General features: G+C 35.8%; 1 protein-coding gene across 1 annotated transcript; it reads right to left on the bottom strand.

Annotated features, from left to right (window-relative positions):
• On the bottom strand, positions 1-16,446 carry LOC129261048 (uncharacterized). Its single transcript, XM_064114402.1, has 10 exons — positions 15,945-16,446; positions 10,940-11,060; positions 10,160-10,330; positions 9,483-9,617; positions 8,751-8,909; positions 8,119-8,316; positions 6,762-6,827; positions 5,531-5,917; positions 4,848-5,062; positions 1-840 (listed from the first exon to the last, which is right to left on the bottom strand). The coding sequence occupies exons 1-10, from the start codon at positions 16,377-16,379 to the stop codon at positions 337-339; spliced, it is 2,391 nt and encodes a 796-aa protein (XP_063970472.1). The 5' UTR covers positions 16,380-16,446; the 3' UTR covers positions 1-336.
• Positions 16,447-17,907: the final 1,461 nt, after the last annotated feature.

The following is a 17,907-nucleotide window of genomic DNA, read 5'->3' as shown; positions in this document are numbered from 1 at the left end:
TTCTAATATCAATTTATTTTTTAACCCGAGAGGGCGTCAATAAGAAAGTTCAAACTTTTATCGTTTAACCGAGATTTGTTATAATATATGTTTCACCCCTCAATATCATGAGAATATAAAAGTTATGCAAGTTTCTTTTCCGTGATAAAATAGAGCAATAATATAGGTATTTAATGAATGTAATAATTTCAAAATTGATTCATTGCCCTTGTCTGAGATCAACCAATCATACACTATACCTTTAAGTCTAACTATATACAAGTAGTGTATTGAATCCATAAATAGTGTTTAAATATTCCCTTCTAATCAAAATCAAAAGATTTTAAAACATGCCCGTTATGGTGGCTTTATATCCTTCATGCATAGCCAGGATTCTGAGGAAAGAAATTGTAGCAAATCAAGGACTTTACCCTTGGGGCATTTGAGCCTGATCTTGTAATCTTCACAAGCATTTTCTTGCGGTACGAGTTTCCACGACAGCACCACTATAGAATCATTCATCGTCTGAGTCTCTACCAAATCTACCGTTGCATTCCCACACTGCACGGTGGTATTGAGGTACAGCGGCGTGTTGGCAGTGGTGCTCATAGCCATAGTGAAGGTGCCAGCAGCACCCATTGTGGCGGTACTTGCTAGCCCACCAGTGGTGCCTGTGAAGGGTGTAGTGGTTGGTTCAGCTGTAGGTCTCTCTGTGTAAGGCTCGAGGTAGACTAGGCTCCCGTTGGCAGCAACGCCATAAAGCGAGCAGCCATATTGCTGTATCTGGGTTGTGACGTTGATGTCGTAGACATCATAGTTGGTAATGTTGATTGTCACATTGAAATAGATGGTCTGATCCTCCTGATAGAATTAAGATAATAGGACAAGGAAGATATTTTGATGTTGAAAGAAAGTTACTTGGTAAGTTCCAGTATCATATAATGTACCTTCCCAACATGGACTATTACCCCAGATACAGTTTCCACATAGACGTTTTCCTAGAATACATCACTCCTAGAATAGAGCTCTCTGGAGGGCGAGTCAGACTCGGAGAACACATATTGAAGCCTCGGCGTCTCCTGATAAATCTTACCAGCTATCAGGGGGGTATTATCCTAAAACCACATTTATAACATTCAGTTCTTGTATGGGCATATTGCATACCATTTCACATCTTTATTTGCTTACAAAGGAACTTGAATATTATCATCATGGCTTTAGCATGGCAAGCCTTTCAAAGAGCACAAACTTTATGTATAGATTAAGTGCACTCTTCTTTTGGCTAGTATCACGAGTATGAATGTAGTAAAAACATGTGATTCTCGCCAGTACTTTCTATTTCATCATATTTCATCGCCCTCATAATAATTTGGACTCTTTGCCTAATCAGTCTTTCCCTTTAAATGAAGCAACGATTCTACAGAAACCATGGACAGCATTGCATAGACTGTAACATAGAGCTTAGACTGTAACATAGAGCTTAGTTATTGATTATGAGGCTGATTTTCAGGTTGATCATGCACAATAATCAATGCAATCAATCACAGAAATCAGTCGCATGATCAATCGCTAAGCTTTACATTACAGGCCCTGGAATCACTCAATCATTTCTTACCAAGAGAATGCAAGGTTCTCATCTTACAGTCTCCCAACATCAAACAGATATATTGCCAAGGAGCGAAGAGACTATCATATGTCTCCAAATGCTCCTGTTTTCTGATTCACATGATTGTCATAATTTCTACTCAAATTCAAAATATTTTCATTTGTTTTATCAATAGGATTTAATCAAGACTACATTTCGGTCTATTATCTCTTTGGGAATCTACCCATTGTGTATTATAAACCTCTCTTTAAGAATGTTGAATCCTCTAATTGGTCAAAAGTGGGGTCATGTATTCCACTATGTCTGCAATTACAACAAACTGAGGTGGTAACCAAGGGCAACAGCATAGTTTACAAGATTTCTGCCCGTTGCCCCCTGATCCGCCCCTTAACTACGGGCATAGTTAAATTTGGCTGAGATCCCCATTTGATTGCATGTAAAATGCTGCTTTCTGCGGTGATTGCGGCTACCATAAAGGTCCGTGCGATTAAATCAAAAATTCTAGACAACTTGCGCATTTACTCACTTATTGTGCAAGTGCGCACAACGGATATGGAACGATACTGGTTTGTGATTTTATCAAGTGTTGTTCAAGAATAAAGACATTATTGGAAAGAATCTAAAGGGAACTAATCACAAACTGTTTAACGGATGGATCAATTCAAGCCTTGTTTTGTTAAAGTTAATACTCAAGCTTATTTAGATTAGCTTGCAAAAGTTGAGTTTGGGGTTTGGCTAGAATCTAGTATTACTAGGGCCTAGATCTAGGCCTATTAAAGTTAGATCTAAAAGTTAGGCCTAACTAACGTTAGAATCGACGTTAGGGGATGCTATTTAACTTAGGCCTAGAGTATATTTAGATCTAGATCTAACCTTTTTAAAGATAAAGTTTCTAAAGATGTGATGTAGTTTTAGATATACAGTGCGTCCCAAAAAAAACTATACACTTTTGAAATGGTTGCCAAATAAAAAATGTAGCACTTTGGGGGAAGAGACTTATAGATATGGAAAGCCAATAAAGTCAACTTTCAAATGACACCAAAAAGTTGGAAAACTATTCATGCTTGAGCGAGCACTGCCCACTGAAACAAAGGGTATGAAAATTAGGGTGGGCCGGAATTAGCCTTCCAATTTTTTTCAGGTTTTTTTGTTTGGTACTTGCAAAGTTGAGGGTTATTTGGTGAATTAAAGATCAGATGTGATCAGTTTGTTGTTTGTGAAAATTTAATGCGTTATTAAATTGAAATTTAATGCATGAGTGATCATGAACTGCAATTTTTAGTGCAGCATTTTCTTTATCATGTGGATCTCAACAATGTGTTCATGACAGTCAGGAGAAGAGGGGGGTAATATGACTAGGTAGGTGAAGTACGTTGATGGGATAAAGGTCAACAGAACATTTAGCAACCCCTCCCTCCATCTCTACCCCCTCCCCCCACTTCTCTCCTGAGAGACTAAGCTTGGCTAGGCTGGGCAGGAATTAGCCTTACAATTTTTTGAGAGGTTAGTCCTTTGGAACTTACAAAGCTAAGGGTTTTATGCTATTTATGAGTGAGATAAGTTATGGTTACTTAGGCTAATTTCATGAGTTTCTAAATTGAGATGTAATGCATGAGTGAACAGGAATTGTAATTTTAGTGTAGCATATTCATCTTGTGGACCTCAGAAGTGTGTTCGTGAGAGTCAGAGTAATGTGATGGTATACCTGTTACAAGCAAGATGGCGAGATATGCTAAGACTTGGTTAAAAGGGCATTCCTCTTCTTTCTGTCCTTTTACAAATTAAAAAGTCATATGTCCCCTCCCCAGCCAGCCCCCCCCCCCCCTCTCTCTCTCTCTCTCTCTCTCTGTCTAACTTCCTGGATTGTAGCCTATTCAAAACTTAACTGCCAAGTGACCGGTGGCTAATGATAAGTTTTTTTATTGAATGATTACCAAGAAATTTAAAGATTATGATGATTAATGAAGTAATTTACTGAATAAAAATGAATGTTTGATTGATCACATTGCACATTGAATGAGTTGATTTACTGATAAATTGTTGATTAAATGATTGATAGGAAAAAGTTGATGCCCCAATTCAGAATTAATCATTAAATCAACATTCTGCTATGGACTTCACGTGTACATGACAATAGCCATCAGTCTCTCAACGGGAGGGTAGGGCGGGAAAGAGGGAGGGGGCGGAAGCTGAATGTTCTGTTGACCCTTATTCCATCAACCTACTTCACCCACTTAAGTCCTATCTCACCCTTTACTCTCCCGACTCCCATGAACACATTGCTGAGATCCACATTATAAAGTTGAAATGCTGCCCAAAAAGAGATCCAAATGATAAAGTTGAAATGCTGCCAAAAAAGTGTAATTTGTGTTCACTCATGCATTAAAGTTCAATTTAATAATTTAAAACATTTGCTTAAGCAACCAAGACTGGTCACGGCTGATCATTAATTTATCACAACGCCCTTAACTTTGCAAGTTCGAAAGGATTTGCCTCTCAAAAACTGACATAAATTGGAAGGCTAATTCCAGCCCACCCTAATTTTCATACCCTTTGTTTCAGTGGGCAGTGCTCGCTCAAGCATGAATAGTTTTCCAACTTTTTGGTGTCATTTGAAAGTTGACTTTATTGGCTTTCCACATATGTAAGTCTTTTTCCCCAAAGTGCTACATTTTTTATTTGGCAGCCATTTCAAAAGTGTATAGTTTTTTTTGGGACGCACTGTAGGTCTAGATCTAAATCTAACATTATAGATCTACTAACATTATTTTGGAAAGTTAGACTAAATTCAGTTCATAAACTGCTTAATGATTCGACTCGAGTCCTAACGTTAGTAACGTTCGGCCTAACGAACGTTACTCATTAAAGCCTAAGGCTACAGATCTAGGCCTAACTCTTAAACTTGTAGATCTATCATCTAGTCTGATTAAGTAGATCTAAATGTTATCTCACCTGCAGATGTAGGCCTAGTCTAGATCTAGGTCTAAGTTAGATCTATTTTGGAGAAGTTTAGTAGGCTTATTATTAATTCGGTTCATAAAATATGGACTACTTTGATATTCGAGACATGGTTTCTTTCGGCTTGCGGGTACCGCACCGGCCAGATCATGCCCTCGGGCATAGTCGCGTTGCGGACCCCTTGAGCCTCTGCAAACAATCACGCCTCTCAAAGCAGTCCATATATCTATAATATTGACCTCCTGAGGGGATAGTCTCCCTCTAAGGATATTTCTAGTATATCTGTGTATCTGAGTCCCAATACCTTTGTACAATTAATCCCGCCTTGTAATGTGCATGGTACAGCCAGAACGTCATCTGTTTCATCATAGTGTAGATCATTAGTAGTCTTACACTGGATATCAACAGGGTTGTCACACACCCATGGTTTCGCTGCTCGGAAATCATCAGGTGTCTCTATATCAGCACCATCCCCAGAGGGAGAGTCCCCACTGTACCAGTCGGTCCATGTTGTAGTTTCTGGGGGGGGGGGGGGGTTATTGGAATATGAGAAAAAAAATATTTGAACAATATATTTTTATTATTAATAGTGACTACATCTACTTTCAATAGGGTTTCAGTTCTGTTTTCAATATCATATACCGTACTTATTTCCCCTTTGAATTAAGAACTGATGCACCTACCAGGGATGGGGGGTAGGCTGATTTATTTATTCAGTTTGTTTATTATTCATTCATTTCCTGTCAAAGCTGGAGGTCATATATAAACAGTATAATACTTTTACAAACGGTAAAAACAGGTTCTTAACAAAACTAAGAAAAAAGGTTTATGTCAACACAGTACAATATTTGAGTATAAAATGATGAGGTGAGAAAGAGAGAGTGAGAAGTTTTAATGAAAAGGGGACTGTTTTTGGAGGAGTTTATACATCTACAATATGATCAATAATATTCGACATATAATTTCATGGCTTACATAGTCACTTACCAAAGAGCTTGCTCTGATAAACTGACACATATCCCTCGCCACCGCACATCAACCCGCCACCGTAGTCATTGCCCCCCTCGCACTCAATATCGCAGTTTGCCTCGTCATCGTACTCAACATCGAGTGCAGCCATCGAGTTATGACAGATACAGTGTGTTCCGTTGTAAAGAGAGGCGTACATATATCCAAGCACATCGCATTCACCCATGCATTCATTGACAGTGATGCCAGGGTAAGGAATGACGGTTGTAACATAGGGTGTGGTTACACCGTCAGTGGTGGTTGGTGCAGCTGTAGTCGTTGGGGCATTTGTAGTTGGTGGTTCTGTGGTACCTGGTTGTTGTGGGGTTCCTGTGACAGTTCCACCTCCTGCAGCTCCTGTCATACCTGGAACATGAATACAGCCAATATCATTATCAATTCTTTATTACAAAGTGTATAGTTGAATAATAAATTGTATCTCTTTAGATACCCTTTTCCTTTTGATTTTAGCTTCTTTTTTCACTAACACTGTTTTTTTATGATAACACCTAAAATACCCCAGTTCTTACTACATTTGGAATGATGTATCAAAGAGCTTCAAAGATTGGATTTTTGTGCGGACAGTCCTTTTGTACACATTGTCTACTCCCTGGGGACCATTCCAAACTCAAATACTTGGCATAATACATTGGTAATCTCATCCTGCTGGGTACCCATTATCATCTAGGTGCAGAGTGACCATTGCATTCAATTCTAATATTTTGGGATATCCTGTATGTGTATTATTTCTCTATCTCCTTTATAGTGCAGATCTTCATTCCAACCCAATATGTGTTTCTTTTTCAGTGTAAAGAACATAGTTACTAGCTCCTTGAGAAAGATATTAAAACAATGGTTGAGTGAGCACACATCAAAATAAATAGCAAGAAATGTTAATATCACTCTTAACTGCACAGTATGGTATTATGTTATATCTTCTTGTAATATTCAAAATGATACTGTCACCTTTAACATCTATTCACTCATTCATGCATGACTTCACTCATGTTTTTACATAGAACTTGTCTGTACGTGAAGGATCACTTTTAATTAGTGAATTTGCTCATATATTATGTAATTATTGATTGAATAATATCAAACAAACATCTAGTAGCTCAATGTGATCCGTCAGGGAGGCCCCTTTAAGTATTAAACAGTTCCATCATACTAGGAAGAAGCTACGCTGTAAATATGTGAGGTATATAATTACCTGAGGCTAAATTAGTGGTCCCAGCCCCAACTGCTCCGCTGACTGGTCCAATAGTTGTTCCATCCTCTGAAGAAGAGATGAATAAAACAAGTTACAAAAACAAAGTGATGAAGGAAGCTTAAAAGCAATTTTAACTAAAAAATTCAAAAAGTAAGCAATAAATTAAAAAAATGAGAATTCTTCCATTCATTATCTGGTTATATTACCAGTATTCAATTCTATGTACTTATGTTTATATTCTTTCATTATATTTTGTATTCATTAATTGATTTTCATATATTTTCATTTATATTCTATTCCCATTCTTTTGTATTCAACTGTTTTTATATTGACATACCTATTATGTATGTATGTATTCTATTCATATATCTTTCTTTCTATCTCCCTATTTGTTTATCTGTATGTTCATTTGTTTACCTTGATTCATTTGCATTTCACTTTCTTCACCCTAGCCAGGTGTGTATATATTGTGAATGGGTTCTTATGATTCACATGACTAACATTTTCAAGAAATAGTCATACCACGTTCACTATACGGGATATAGGCTTAGATCAATGTGATGTATCTCAGATAAATGGCAATCTACATTCTTTGAATATTTCTAAAGTTTCAATGGTAATGTTATAATTATAATAATGATAAATATTCATATAGCGCAACACAAAACACAAAAGTTTCAAAACACTGTTATACAAAAACAAATTTCAAATAGAATTGTATCGTATTAAACAGTGTATCCCACAGAAAAGAAAACCGGAGTTCCTGTTAACATTTTCAAAATACCCAAACGATTTATGGTCTTTCAATTGTATCATAAAATTCAACTTTTCTTCTTCATTTTGATACCAAATATGATATGAATAGTTTACGAATAGAGGAGCAAGAAGAGTTTGAAAATTTAATGTCAAAATCAAGTTGCACGGAAAAATGGGTTGAGTTTTGTTCAGGACGCTTCAACCTTCCGTAAGAAAGGGGTGACTCATTAGCACAGTCATGTTTTGTTTTCTTTGTTAGCTTTCTTTCAATGATCTCCAAGTGAGAGTGGACTGGGTTATACATGTGAGTTTCTATGCAAATCATTTCTGGTACGCCTCAGAATTTGTTTTTACTCCGCACTGTGTGAACAATTAAGAAAATATTTTGCCTTGAATCAAGAAGAGATAAATATTCTTACGATTAATGTTAATTTTATGATGAAAACATACTTAATTAGTGAGGTTACTGAGGTATCTTACCTCTAAACTTGGGTTTCCTTTTTTTATGAGACGCACTTAACATGTGATAAATGAAAGATGGGATGCATTATTCATCCAATCCCCCCTCCACAATCGTGATGGCTGATCACCCAATAATTACCTCCAGCAGTTGTGATCACATCATTTACAGTGGTTTCCTTGTTCACAGTTGATCCTTCAGCCGGTTGTGTGGTCATTTCTTCTCCAAGTGTGGTGACCTTCATGGTAGTGGTCATTGCCATCGTTGTAGGACCAGCAGGCTCAATGACCACCACACCGTTCTTTGGCCTTCCATGGTAGCATCCACGATAGCTGGATCCTGCAAAACGAAATAATATGAATAACACATCATTAATATCAATGAATTAGATTGCAAATAATCAACATTTGTAGTCTGAAGACTACTGCATTTAAAATCGATCCAATTCTGTTTTTCTTGAACAATGAGCATTCCTTTTCATTTCATTGTCCAAGCTGAAAGATTTGTAGTGGTCAATTTCATCATCTTTCAGAATCAAATTCACAAGTTTCATCTGATTGGTTACTTTGCTCAATTGAATTCATCATTTTGCAGAAAATAATTCCGCCTGTCATGTCACGCTCAGCACCTCGTGTATAATGTTTATTGCAAGAAGGAATTATGTCATTTGGCAATGACAGAATAGATGTTATCAAAGAGCTTTTGTTTGTAACAAGAACAAAGGCAACAAAATATACAAGAACATTAGTAATATGAACTGAATAACCTCATACCTGTTGCATAGATAGAGACATGTCCATCACCACCGCATGTGTGATTAGAGCTTGCCGCTGATCCTGGGCAGGGTGTATCGCATTCCCATGTAGCACTAAAATCATCTGTGTGACTTGTCATCATATTTCTTGCGCAATGACATTTACTCCCAGATATACCTGAAAGAATGGTGATTATGATAAGTAGGCATATATATCATCTCAATGAATTTGAGAAATACTTGCATGACATTATCTTTGCCATGTTAAAATGTCAAAAGAAATCTTATCAAACTGTATTAATTTATAACCCACTCATCTCTTACGTTGTTGTAGTCCTACAATTGGGCCCTAATGCATAACATTTACTATAATGGTGACGTTGCCATCTGATGCCAACTTGCATGGGATTCTTGAATGGCTATACTGAGCATCGTTACCATGGTAGTAACTGGGTGGCAAAGTTACCATAAAAGTAACTTATTAGGCAACAAGGCCCTCACCTGGAGTTAAAGTGTACATTGAGTGTTACAAAATTGCGATGAAGTTATATTGTACGCATGTGAAATGCAAATTGTGTCTATTTTTCATAAATTTCAATTAGAATTCAGCTTATCTATGATCATAATGTTTCCTTTATAACTGTCTGAAACTGGAGGATGTAGTTATTGTAGTCATTTTGCATTGTGCCAACCCTCACAAACCATTAATTGTCAAGGCTGTGGAATGTTTGATCTCCTTGGTATTACTTACCAGCAAACCTATAGCCGAATTCCTGACATGTCGCCATGCATCCTCCCAATGTCATCTGGTTATGATCATCGATCTCCACTGCGTTGTAATCATTTTTGAAGTCCGACGTTGAAATACAGTTAATATGCGGGAAAACTGTATAGAAATATAAGATTTATACAGCTAGAATACAAATCATGATATATTAGGCTATATAATCTAAACATAGAAAATCAACTCTATAAACATTATTTTGTTGTGATGAAAATCATGTTGGAACATAATTGATGTGGAGTTCTATATGCCAAGCATTGGAAAGATTATTACGATTGCTATTGTTATTATAATTATATCATTATTATTATTATTGTTATTGATATTATCGTTTTTATTATCATCATCATCATCATTTTTGTTATCACCACCAATGCTATCATTATTATGTCTACATATTTCTCCCTCCATCTAAATAACTTTTTCAATCAAGCATCAAGTTATGTTTTTTTTTTTCTGACACTGAATCTGTACTTGATTAAAATTGGATTTACAGGTTGATATTTTTTCATTTGAAGATGACGGACACAGCTACCCTTTGTCTCTGAAGTCTTGATTAGATACCAATACGCATGTCAATACCAAGTACTATATGCATATCCAATTAGATTTAAAACAAGAAATAACAGACACATTATCATTACCTGTACACGGGACGCCACAATCTCTGACTCCAGTGTTGGGACCCTCACAGTCCTTTCCTCTAGCCACAACTCTTGGGTTGGTACAGTTTCTATATCTAGTCTGGTGACACGTGTCAGAACACTCGGAGTAATCACCCCATGGTGTAAACCCGCCATTTACAGGAGCCAGAGCTGCATTAAACAAGTTGCAAGTTTCATTCATTTTCCCTTATTATTGTTCATTTTTAATTTATTTCCACTCATCATATACAATAAATTTATGTGGAGCCCTTTAAAGACTGGCTTTATTGAAAGAAAAAAAAACAAAGACAAATCATGCAATTGGAGAATATAATCAATCAAAACAAAGATTTGAGTGATTTGATGAGCTTATATGATATTAGATCAAAGTTAGAAGTTAATTTCAATAAACAGTATTTAAATATTTTGATATTGCTCTATAATTCTCTGTTAAAAAGAAGGTGAATTGGCGATTAAAAAGACAATTTCATGCTGATTTAATGTTTTTTTGAGATTTTGATGTGTTGATGAGTAATTATTACTTAATTTGTTTTAGGTTAATGCTAGTAAAAGAGGCTACATCTTGGATATTTGTAGGTCCATGGTATAAAATTGCTAATCGAATGGGGGGGGGGTGCCAATGAGAAGGAAAATTCTATCCTTGTAGAAGGATGTAATAACGGCATTATAATTGCTTCTTTTTGATAGTGTGATATCAAATATTTTTTTTTTAATGATTTTTTCTTTAAAAAAAAAAAGAAATAACTACGATGCACTCACCATCGCAATAAGTGCCCATTAATCCTTCTGGGCACTCACAAGTAAATCCATTGGGTACACATTCCTCAATACATAGGTTTCCTTCATTACATGGATCACCAGCACATGGATGTTGTTCACCCTGGAGAGAGGGGGGGGGGGGTCAATTCGATTAAGTCATTATGTCACAAATAACTTAAAGGGGAATGAAACCCTTGGAACAAATGGGTTTGTGTGGAAAGAGAAAAATCAAAGAATAAGATCATAGAAAATTCGAGAAAGATCGGACAAATAATGAGAAAGTTATGAGCATTTGAATATTGCGATCACTAATGCTATGGAGATCCTCACATTGGCAATGCGACAAATATGTGTGATATCACATGTGAACAACTGTCCCTTTGATGGACTATAAAATACCCCCAAATATCTCTTTTTGCTCTTTCTTATGGTGATACAAACTCTTTATTCATAATATATTTTTGAAAATCTGTATTACAAGCCCTCCTATAGAAAGAATTAATGATCTACTGATAGATGTGATAAAAGAGGGATTTTAGGTGAAATATATACAAAAGCAATGGGAAAGTTGTTCACATGTGATATCACACTTCTTTGTTGCATTGCCAACAGGAGGATCCACATTACAATAATGATCTAAACTTCAAATGCTCATAACTTTCTTATTGTTCATTCATTTTTTCTCAAACTTTCGTTGATCTGTTTCTTCAATTTTTCTGTTTTCACACAAGCTATCTTGTTCCAAAGGTTTCATTTTCCTTTAACAGATTGCCAATTCTAAAATTACATACTGTATATAGCGATTGGAGTTTCCAGATTTCTCTCTTTCTTTTTGTTTGCCTGATTTTTTTCAAACGTTCACAATTCTGTTTTATCTAATTTTCTCCTCTGTCACCCACCCTTTAAAAGGTTGGATTTCCATTTAAGTTTGAGTTATTCAGGTAATCCAATATCTGTGATTGCGTGTGAGGTTATTAACGTGCATGTTACCATGGTAATGATATGAAAAAAGATTGGCTCGATCTTTATATAGCTGTATTGAAAAGGTATGATTAACCGATTAGTGTTGCTTACAATGACAATCCGTCTTGCATGCAGTAGATTTTATGTTCGATGATATTGTCAAACTATGTTTATTATATTTGTGTCACCATAATGTATTGTTATGCAGAAAAAAATAGAATATTATAAATAGAATATATGGATAGCATAATAGGTCGTCGCTGAAACGTTAAGAGGAATAACCCTTCTTTCAGAGGCCTATAATACAAAAACACAAACATTAACTGATTCCCTAGCTCCAATTCGTTCTGATTGGGTTTGGGGATTCAATTCAATAACTTTACATTTTCAATAAGAATGAAAACTGCAATAATCATACATAAGATACAGAAATAAAACATTGTCACAACATACCAAAAAATATTTATGAGAATAAGGGGACAACAAAGGATCAAATAGCCTTATAAAATAGACATTTTTTGATAGACAATTTGATAGACATTCACTTATTGTTCAGACATGTATTATAATTATGTAAATAGTTGTTGTTGTTCTGCTCTGAAGCGCCTTGAGCATCTAATCAAGATGGAAAGTGCGCTATTCAAATCTCATGTATTATAAATTATTATTAAAACGTTGGCCCAGCATCTAAGACACACAATATATATATATATATAGATATAAACACGTATATACAATGAAATTATACGTATACATTGAAATAGCATTACTAGTATATACTATACAAGAAAATTATGAATACAAACTTTAGATGTGATTTATAAGAAAATTCAAAAGATTTTAGAGTTCGACAGATTTTAAAAGAATGCGGATTGTTATACCAAAGACTATATATGTCAAAGAAAAGAAAAATAGATAGAAGAAACTAACGTTTGTACGCGTGGTAAATGACAATAAAAAAAATTGTCGGTGTTGTGCTGATGGATCGAAAAATCAGGCAAAACTTCGACATTGTGAATCGGGAAATAAGTGATTTGGAACAAAGAAACATGAATATTGCAATGTTAAACATATTTATCGAAGTAAGTAAATAAAGATCGTGTTGGAGACGCCCCCCCCCAAAAAAAAAAAAAAATAAAATAAAAATAAAAATGAACAGATGAACATTTGTATTACATTTGTCATCATCATAGTTTTTGATAGAAATGATACTACCAGCATTATCAGCATACATTCCAAATGTATAAAGAATATTGAAATGTTTGAAAAACGGGGAGTTTCCGAAAACATACAACTTGAAGTCGACCATCTTAAATCTCCGTATCATATCAAATTGCAATCGGTTTCTAAATCACAACTTATTTTTTGTGTAAATCAATATAATGTTCGATTCAGATTGAAAAATGAAGAAGCATTTAGTGTAATTAAAGCACCGTATTTATGCTCAATGACATAAAAGATGAGCTGGTCATGAGACCACTTTTATGCGATTCCATGCTAGAACAAGCGTGTAGCCGGGGGGGGGGGGGCGGTAGGGTCTGTCGCCAACCCCCCCCCCCCCCAAAAAAAAAAGTCCCCAAAAAGAAAAAAAAAAAGAAATGGGAAAGAGAGAAAAGGGAAAAGCGAAAGAAAAAAGGGGAAGAAGGGTGTAACTTTATTGTTTTTTTTTCCTTATTTTTTGTCAAATGAATGAAAACATAAACTAGACGTTCTTCTCTCTCTCTCTACATACAAAATTTAGTTTCCGCGCTTGGCGCGTGATAAATATCGAAAATGCTTTTCCCCTGTGTTTCCCACACTCTTTTTCTACTCCGTTTTCCCCCTCCCCGGATATGGGACTTGTGTATTTCTTACCAGAAATTATAAAGTATTATAAGTATTATAAAGTGCATTGACACCATGCATGGTCGTACGCAGATTTTTTGCTGTGGGGGGAGCAGGATGCTTAAACCTTTTTTTTCCAAAAAACTCAAAAAGCGAGGGAGCGAAGCGACCGAGCTTGCCATTAGGTTGCTTTTAGGTGCATAGTGAACGTGGTATCTCAGCATTTCAATTAAATTCGGGTACTAGAGACGCAAGAGACGTCTTCTTTTGATTTGCTTTTTATGAGACATCCAAAACTTTTTAAAAAATAGTTTCGCTCGTTAGTGTGTGAGAAATGGAGGCATGTCATCATGAAAGTAGGTCATAAAGGGCCCCTTGTTCTATTTTCATAACTGAGAGGGCTATCCCTCGTAAAATTTAATGACAAATAATAGAAATGAATCACCTCACTTTTTCTAATGCTTTTTAAAACATTGAAATTACAACTTATTATTCTCACTTAATATACTACTTTTTCCCCCATTAGCGCCCACCTCCAAAAAAGTAGTCCAACTATTTACTCCCTAGCCTATAATATTCGCCAGATCAGCCGTATCTCTTGCGTTCAGCATAACAGCAAAGACAATAACTGCAGCCTCCGCCTAGATTATAGGCTATCTACTCCCAGAATCTGAGGATGGCAGTAACTGATACATGTGTGAAAAAAAAGGTGAAATAATATTTCATATAGATCTCCGTGTATAAATAAAATCAATCTTATCTTATCCAAACGAGAATTTCAAAAGAATGGGGCGTGATAATCAGCTAAACCATTTGCTTATGGAATAATGCGAAACATAGTTATTTGTCATTCGATTCTGATGAAATATTCATTTTTTTCTTGCTTGTGTTTAATAAATTTTGCTACATGTATGTTCAAAACATTTTATTTCAGGCAATCACAGTAAAAACTGTCTTAAAAATCTTTTATACAACGCTAGCTGTTTACTATGATTATATGAACTTTATAGTAGTTGTTTAATCAAGTGAATTTTACGCAACATACTTTTCAACTATTTTTGATATTCAATCTTCAATGAATTTTAATCATGGTTGTTTAACATTTCAAACTAAACAGTTTAACAACTATAAAGTTCATAAGTTTTACTGCACCCCTTCGAAGCCTATATGAATAAATATAACACTTTTTAGCGATGGGCCGAAGAGCAGTTCTTCAAAAATATTATTTTAAAAAAAATATAAAAAATTCGGGGGAGGGGGTGTATTCAAATTAAATTAATGTTCACGGTCGGAGCCGTCACCCCCTCCCAACTGGTGCAATATTTATCAATGCAATCGATCCAAAGAATAAAAGATTTTTTTTGCTGATATTGATTTGCGCGCAATTCATAATAGAGTCTGTCCTTTATTGATTTTGTAGCCAGTGTGGAGAATGGCTCAGGGAAAGTATGAGGTGTAGCCAACTTCTTCTCAAAATGATGTATCATATTTTTTGAAAGAGGAATATCTTAAGTGTTGTCACTTTATTCATGGTTTTTCCATATAATAATTATTTCTGGTACTGGTGTCAGATACAAAGTATTCAAACAATACGTTTTTTTGCGTTATTATATTTGAATTCAGCTATAGTGTCTAAACAATGGAAATTGATGTAAAGACACATAAATAGAAAAAGTAATTAAAATAAAGATATGCTCTCATTCTTATGCACAGCAGTATTAATCAATCAATCAGTTTTCTGATCGATTTCTGACCCATAATATGTCTTAGTATGATTTCACTGTTAGCTGGGTTTTGTTTGGGTTTTTTGGTCTGGGGGCTTTGTTTAACTCGGTCATAAAGAAAAAAATAAGACAACACAGCTAATAGAATCATAAATAATAATGTATTTTTAATCATTATTGTCATTTTCACTATTAGCGTATTATCATAATGAACATTATTGTCTCTGATACATTTCGAAACAAATACGCTGCCTGTAAGTAGTACATAGGCCTGAAATCGGGGGACATAATCTAAAAAAGTGTCATTTTCAAGCGTTTGTTTTATTCTTGGTAGTCACTTTAATGATCACAACATTATCAATAGGCTACAGTAACTCTTTTTTTTTCAATGAAGAACCCCTTCATTGATAATGGATCAAAATTTGATATCCAATGAAAAATTATAAGCATTGTTATTTTTACTGATTTGAAAATAAAGAAAAACCAAATCTTACCACATTAGGATTGACACCATCTGCGTATGTGTATCCATACTTGGCTTCAAGATTTAATAAAGCTGATACTTCGTGAAGATTACAAGTTGTGTTTACCTCATTAAATTCATAGCTCACGCAATCATTGTTTTCTAAACAGCGCATCGCACATCCCAAGCGCGTTGTCGCATACATTTCGGCGATTGGTGTCGCCGATATCCCACAGTTCTCGAAACGAGCCAATTCCATGAACGCAGATCGCCTGGTGGGACCTCGCTCGAACTGGCCCTCGACCACCGATCCATGGATCATGAATACTAAAACGGTCACGACAATGGTTTTCATAACTGATACGACGCAGCGGTGACTAATGGCGACGCGCGTCATTGGACGCGCATTCGCTTTGAAAGAGCCAAACTTGATTCGAGAACGAGTCTTGTCCCCATCCACCGCCATGTTGAATTTCCTGTTGTTAAATGGTGGGCCGCTATATACAAGTCGACAGCTCACCCCTCTTTTGTTTCCTTTCTCTTAAAGAGAATTTTTATTGATTTAACGCAACTTCTTGGTCGACGTTGTGCAACTCAAACAGCAAAGTATCGATTTCCCCAAAGGCTTCGTACGTACACCTTCAGAAAGTTTACTCGTATAAACCTGATTTCTGAATATTGCTCTTTTTTTAAACAGTTTCCTTTTAATATATGCTTACTGTTCCACATTTCTTGCAAATTATTTTGTTGCAGTGTCATTAACATAGCAGATGCAATGTTTAAACAGAATATTAATATACAGAGAAAAGAGATGTGTTGGTGCATTGGCGGAAGAGGGACAGAATGTCCCCCCCCCCCCCCCCCCGCCTTACTATTTTTGGTCTTTTCAGATGGAAAGAAATACATCCTTCAAAATAAAAAAAACATGTATTTTGGTCGAAATGACCTTACATTTTGGGTGATAACCTTTATGTTTTATTTTTTTTGGTCGAAATAACCTTACATTTTGGGTGATATACCCTTTTTTGTGTGTGTTTTTCAAATTTTCGAGCCCCTGGTCCCCTTACCTTTGGAGAGAGATTTCCGCCCTTGGTTGGTGGAGCCGATTCGCAAGAGAAAAGGAGTGAAAATAAAAAAATAGAGATTTGGAGAGAGAAAGGGGGAGTTGGATGAGAACGGAGACTCTGAGAAGAATCGAAAGAGGTAAAAAGCTGGGAGAAAAGGAGGGATGAGGAGAGGGGCGGGTGGGGAAGGGATGATCTGGCTTGAAGGGTCAAGAAACGTACAAATCATCGTGGGGAAGTAAAAATTTCTCCGTGACGTCATTATTTCAACGTCATTGAGATCATCTGGGCCACCAGTTCTTAAAATACTTTCGCAAAATAACCACCCGCATTGCATTAACCCCATTTAAAATTGTGCCTTTCCTAGTGTTTTTATCACGGGCTTGTTCTTTCCTTTTCTCATATCCTTTTCTTTTAATTCTTCTTTCTCCTTCCTCGTCCATTTCTCTTTCTTCTCTTATCCCCCTCCTCCTCCTCTAAGGTAATTCCTTTAATCCCCTTTAAATTGTTGAACCTTTATTATAATTTCCCATTCTCTCTTAAGTTATTTCATAAAGACATTTGGAAGTTTAATAATTAAGAGCCCCTGTCATGATATGCCTAGTCCTGGTTCTCGCGAGGTCGCGCCATTTCTCGGTGTTTTTAGTCGGCAACTCAATAATTCACTAAAACGAAAAAAAGGGGGCGAGAACTATAAAATATGATATTACAGTCTTCGGACAGTGCTTGTCTATTTGTTTCATTTCAATAAAACATAATTATTATATCTAACATGTTTTCAAACTACACTAATAAGAATAATCGCTTACATTATATGTTATTTTCTGAGAAACATTCAATCTTTTTTATTGCTATTAATTGGTCCTGAATAGAATACAATGTAGGCAGTGACGTACAGATCCCCCCCCCCCCCCCGAAACAAAAATCACG

This window comes from Lytechinus pictus, unplaced genomic scaffold (genome assembly GCF_037042905.1).
Source record: "Lytechinus pictus isolate F3 Inbred unplaced genomic scaffold, Lp3.0 scaffold_19, whole genome shotgun sequence".
Classification (NCBI taxonomy): domain Eukaryota; kingdom Metazoa; phylum Echinodermata; class Echinoidea; order Temnopleuroida; family Toxopneustidae; genus Lytechinus; species Lytechinus pictus.
This window is presented reverse-complemented; position numbering and strand designations above follow the sequence as displayed.

Bases quoted from the DNA above. Each gene is read 5' to 3' on its own strand.
- LOC129261048 (XM_064114402.1), bottom strand. From the start codon at position 16,379: ATGGCGGTGGATGGGGACAAGACTCGTTCTCGAATCAAGTTTGGCTCT. The intron at 8,910-9,482 runs GTAAGTAATACC...CCATTCTTTCAG, and splicing joins ATTCGGCTATAGGTTTGCTG to GTATATCTGGGAGTAAATGT. The intron at 8,317-8,750 runs GTATGAGGTTAT...TTCGTTTTGCAG, and splicing joins TGTCTCTATCTATGCAACAG to GATCCAGCTATCGTGGATGC.